The following is a 5,572-nucleotide window of genomic DNA, read 5'->3' as shown; positions in this document are numbered from 1 at the left end:
TCACCCCATTTCAACCAGATGACCATGAATGATATCACTCTCCTGAGGATAACAAAGAGAGATAAGGAATGGATGTTGTCTGCATGCCAGCAAACACCGGTACCATACACTGCCATGCTTTGATATGCAATGATTCCAGACTACGTGCTACTGGCCTGGCGTGGTAAAGTGTCCTACCATGGCGGACGGGATAAGGCAGCCCTCCCCAGAAACCTTTTGCAAAGGCTTTGGGAGTACATGAAGGAGAGCTTTCTGGAGATGTCCCTGGAGGATTTCCGCTCCATCCCCATACACGTTAACAGACTTTTCCAGTAGCTGTACTGGCCGTGATTGCCAGGGCAAATTAATCATTAATCATTAAACACGCTTGCTTTTAAACCATGTGTAATATTTACAAAAGTACACTCACCAGAGGTCCTTTGTGTGCCCTCGGGGTCTGGGAGCACACCTTGGGTGAGTTCGGGGGTTACTGGTTCCAGGTCCAGGGTGATAAACATATCCTGGCTGTTGGGGAAACCGGTTTCTCCACGTCCTTGCTGTGAGCTATCTTCATTGTCTTCATCATCATCTTCCTCGTACCCCGAACCCGCTTCCCCGTTGTGTGATTCTCCATTGATGGAGTCAAAGCACACAGTTGGGGTAGTGGTGGCTGCACCCCCTAGCATGGCATGCTGCTCCGCGTAGAAGCGGCATGTTTGCGGCTCTGCCCCAGACCTTCCTTTTGCCTCTCTGACTTTGTGGTAGGCTTGCCTTAGCTCCTTAATTTTCACGCGGCACTGCTGTGCGTCCCTGTTATGGCCTCTGTCCTTCATGGCCTTCGAGACTTTTTCTAATATTTTGCCATTTCGTTTACTGCTACGAAGTTCAGCTAGCACAGAATCATCTCCCCATATGGCGAGCAGATCCCGTACCTCCCGTTCGGTCCATGCTGGAGCTCTTTTGTGATCCCGGGACTCCATCATGGTTACCTGTGCTGATGAGCTCTGCATAGTCACCTGTGCTCTCCACGCTGGGCAAACAGGAAATGAAATTCAAAAGTTCACGGGGCTTTTCCTGTCTACCTGGTCAGTGCATCTGAGTTTGAGAGTGCTGTCCAGAGCGGTCACAATGAAGCACTGTGGGATAGCTCCGGAGGCCAATAATGTCAAATTCCGTCCACACTACCCCAAATCTGACCCGCAAAGGCCGATTTCAGCGCTAATCCCCTCGTCGGAGGTGGAGTAAAGAAACCGGTTTAAAGGGCCCTTTAAGTTGAAAAAAAGGGCTTCGTCGTGTGGACGTGTCCAGGCTTAATTTGATTTAACTCTGCTAAATTCGACCTAAACTCGTAGTGTAGACCAGGCCTGAGTTTAAACTGACTCGGGGCCTTATTTCTGATCCTGAGAATGGACAGGACCTTCTGTCCCATGGGCCCCCCGCTCCTTAGGGATGGTTTGGAAGGACTCACATGGACCAGAGCCCAAGGTGGGAGTTGGGGTGATCTCCGCTAACCTTATTAGCATACTCGTAGGTTCTTTTCTTGTTTTGAAGAGGTTTTCTATGTAATGATTTAACTGTGCTTGCCGCGTGGTGACTTATAACTGCTCTCAATTACAGCAGTTCATAGCCTTGGAATAGAAAGCCAAGCCCACACGCTGACCTGATAAGGCAGTCTGGCTTGCTGGAAGTAACATAGTGCAGGCAGGGGACTATGCAGCCTGGAAATACCCCAGTCAGGAGGGAGAGAGACATGTAGGTCTTCAAAGGGCGTCGTCCATGCAGTAAGACCTCTCATGTAGGGTGCGTGTAAAGTCATGCTGTGCAGAGGATGCCATTTTGAGAACAACATGTCATTCTCCATGTGGCAAAATTTCTTGTATGCTGTTCTGATGCCATCCAGAACCACTACAGCACGGGGAGGGAGGGGAGAAGGCCAATTTCATGGCTCTATTGAAAAAATGTTAATGACCATGATGATAATGGTGAAATCTCCTTCTTATTTATTTAATACTAACAATTAGCTCAGTGTTAGTACATACATAAAACAAAGGCATTCTTCAAACAAGACAGATGACAGAAGAAATGGTTAGTAATCTTTTAATCAAAATAGGGTGAGATTTTTCAAAATTACGAAGACCCGTTAAGTGCCTTTGGATGTTTCATTGTTCTTTGCGCCTCCCACATGGTGTTTCTTTTGCTCTAATGGCTGTTTCAAGCTACAGTTTTAAGGCTGGGATGTCCAAAGGGCCTAAATTTTTTAAAGGTATTTAGGCAGCTAGTGGAATATTCCAATGCACCTCCATACCTAACTCTCATTGCAAAAGATGATTTTTAAGTGTTTAGATGCTTTTGAAAATCCCACTAGATACCTAAATTCCTTTAAAAATCCAGATCTGAAAGACCAAATCCCACTGAATTTCAATGGGATTTGGGTGCCTAACTCCCTCAGGCCCTTTGCAAAACACCAGCCAAAAATATTGAATGTAAATGGCTCTGATTTGCATAGGTTGGGTGCTGATTATTTTTTGAGAATCATGCTTCTTTAAAGTGTCTCAAGCTGACCACCTAGAAATGACAGCACCCAAATAATTATGGCTTTTGGGTCAAACCTTCCAGAAGAGCTGACAAATGCTACTCCTGGGGGAATTCTGCACCAAAAAATTAAAACTTCTGCATCTTTTATTTGTCAGAATAACACAATATAATCACTCCAGTTTCAATTATTTAGCTAATTTATTTCAAAATACCTGTCAACAAGTATGTCAACAAAAAAGACAACAACAAAGCAAAGATTCCCCGAGGAGCAGAGAGTGAAAGAAACTCCCTACAACAACCAATTCCAGTTGGGGGCTGCTGGAGGGGGCTACATGAGGCTTCCCAGAGCCCAGATATCCATATCCCCCCCCAGATCACAGGTGCGGGGCACCCCCCAGCCCAGACACCCACAAACCCTCCCCGCAGAGTCCAGCTGCAGGGCACCTCCCACCCCAGATACTTGTACCCCTCTTTCCAGGGCCCAGCCACAGGGCACCCCCGGCCCGGACACATGCACCCCCCCCTCCAGAGACTTTACTCTCCCCACCCTCTTTACTGTCCCATCAGGGGTTGTGGTGAGGCCCGGCCCTTCTTCAACCTTTGCCAGAGCCAGGTCTCCCAGGCCCTCTCCAGTCCCTGGGTGGATGAGGATCAAGCTGGGTGCCAGAGTGTGCAGAGCCACCATCCCCACCAGGCTGGGCACTCCACTCACTGCGAGCTGGAGAACTGGGCTCTGCAGAGTCCATCAGCCCCTAATGCAGCCCCATTTCTGTGGGGGAAACATGAAATTCTGTTCAGAACATTAATTCTGTGCAAATTCTGCATTGTGCAGTGGTGCAGAATTCCCCTAGGAATAAAATGCAAGAGATACTAGAAGTAATGGATAATATTAGTTCATCAAAATTGCTTTTAGTTTAAACTATTTTTATAGCCATCCAATAACATGTGACTCTGCCTGAAATTTATAAAACAACCTAGGAGGGTGACAAGCCATCAGCACTAAATGCAGAGAGCTCCTGTTTGCACTCATGCCATGTACAGCCCAGCGTTTTTAACTTAGCAACTATCTACATTGACAGCAATGAATGGAAATGCAACTCATGCCAAACATCTGACATCAGGGATAACTGTTTAACTTCTGAAAGCGATTGCCTTCATTGCAATCCTTCTTAGAGCATCCTTGACCTCCTTGTTTCTCAGACTGTATATGAGAGGGTTGACTGTGGGAGTCAGGACAGTGTAGAGCACGGAGAAGACTTTGTTTAGATCAGGCGACTGATTTCCTATTGGGAAACCATAGATAATAATGAGGGCCCCATAGAAAATGCTAACGATAAGGAGGTGTGAGGAGCAGGTGGAGAAGGCTTTTTTCTTCCCTGTGGTGGAAGGGATCCTAGAGATAGTCAATATGATCCTATAGTAGGAAACCAGGGTTAGTAAACATGGAACCACAACCACAAAGGCAGCAAAGGTAAAAGTTACAACCTCAATCTTATAAGCACCAGTGCACAACAGTTTTAGCAGAGGCATTAAATCGCAGAAGAAATGGTCTATGTCATTGGAAATAAAGAAAGGCAACCTGAATAACATAACTATGCTTATCACAGGAACTGCAAAGCCTGCAGCCCAAGAACCAGCTGCTAGCAGAAGGCAAGCCCTGAAGTTCATTATTGCTGAATAATTTAGTGGATGGCAGATGGCTAAATACCGGTCAAAGGACATGACTGATAAGAGCAAACACTCAGAAATACCCAGGGAACCAAACACATACAACTGTGTGATACAGCCCATGAGTGAAATCACTTCATGCTCTGTAAGGAAGGTTCTCAGCATCTTTGGGACAATGGTTGAGATGTAGCAGAGCTCCAAGATGGATAAGTTGCCCAGAAAAAAGTACATGGGGGTGTGAAGGCTGCGATCAGCCAATACAGTGATGACAACAAGCATGTTCCCAGAGACAGCAATCACGTAGATAAATAAAACTGTCATGAAGGGTAGGAACTGCAGTTCATGGAGGTTTCCAAACCCAAGCAGGATGAATTCTGTGGTGGCACTTCGATTTTCCTTTGCATTGTTGACAATGGTGTCCCACTAGACATATATATTTGAAAAAAATATGTATTAACTCAAGCAGTGGTCAGCAACGTTAAATTGGTATCAAAGCTCAACTCTCCTCATCTAAACTAGGGCTCTGATCATGCCTACATTTATATTTTTTAGTATACTTATGCACCTATTCCAGCTATCTACTACACTCCTTCCAACTTCTAGAGCAAATGACACAGGGATTCTACAAAGAGCCTCATTTACTAGAGGATGTTTCATTCCCATGGCATTATCCATCCTATGCCTGGTAAACTAGCTCTAGCAATATAAATTCAGGAAAAAATATTCAGAATGGAAAAATATGTATTCACAAAAATGTCGTTGTCTTTTAAAATATTAGATCAAGGGAAGGGAATGTGATTAGAGAGACAGAAAATTTCTGAATTTTCCACTCATGTCAATGACCATGGCATCCACTTATTTTGGTGCTGAATTTGGTCCCAGATCTCTACAAAGAGACTGAGATGGTTGGATGAGCAAGAGGGTTATGAACATTCCAGGATTTAGCTAAAGGCAAATGCTAAAGATTGTACGATTGAGCTGAATGAGTCTTTTACATAATAAACCATCCCAACCATTCGGGGGCCAGAGCTAACACTCCCCATTTTGATAGCCCCCCCAACCCAGTTATTTTTTTTAAATAAATGATTTTAAATAAATAAAACAAACAGACCTGGCTATCGACTTCATCCTTCTTCATAAATGAAGAAGCCGTCAGCAGCAATGCTGATCTTCCTGAGTCCTCTCATTCACACTATACCCTGCTTTTAATAATGTATTTGCTCTAGTTTATACACAGCAGGAATAATTACAGAGAATAGCTCTCTGTTAGGAGAAAACAGTGGCCATTAAATTAAATTGGATTAGTGTCCCAATGGGAATATTTTGCTTTTGTTGGGAGAAACCCTTTCTGTAGGCTTACAGGCAATGTTTCATCATACACTGACTTCAT

At 44.7% G+C, this 5,572-nt stretch overlaps 1 protein-coding gene across 1 annotated transcript; it reads right to left on the bottom strand.

The window, feature by feature from the left end:
* Nucleotides 1-3,645: 3,645 nt before the first annotated feature.
* Nucleotides 3,646-5,572, bottom strand: LOC135886049 (olfactory receptor 10A2-like). The gene is made up of 2 exons (XM_065413939.1): nucleotides 5,543-5,572; nucleotides 3,646-4,605 (listed from the first exon to the last, which is right to left on the bottom strand). The coding sequence occupies exons 1-2, from the start codon at nucleotides 5,570-5,572 to the stop codon at nucleotides 3,646-3,648; spliced, it is 990 nt and encodes a 329-aa protein (XP_065270011.1).

This window comes from Emys orbicularis, chromosome 12 (genome assembly GCF_028017835.1).
Source record: "Emys orbicularis isolate rEmyOrb1 chromosome 12, rEmyOrb1.hap1, whole genome shotgun sequence".
Classification (NCBI taxonomy): domain Eukaryota; kingdom Metazoa; phylum Chordata; order Testudines; family Emydidae; genus Emys; species Emys orbicularis.
This window is presented reverse-complemented; position numbering and strand designations above follow the sequence as displayed.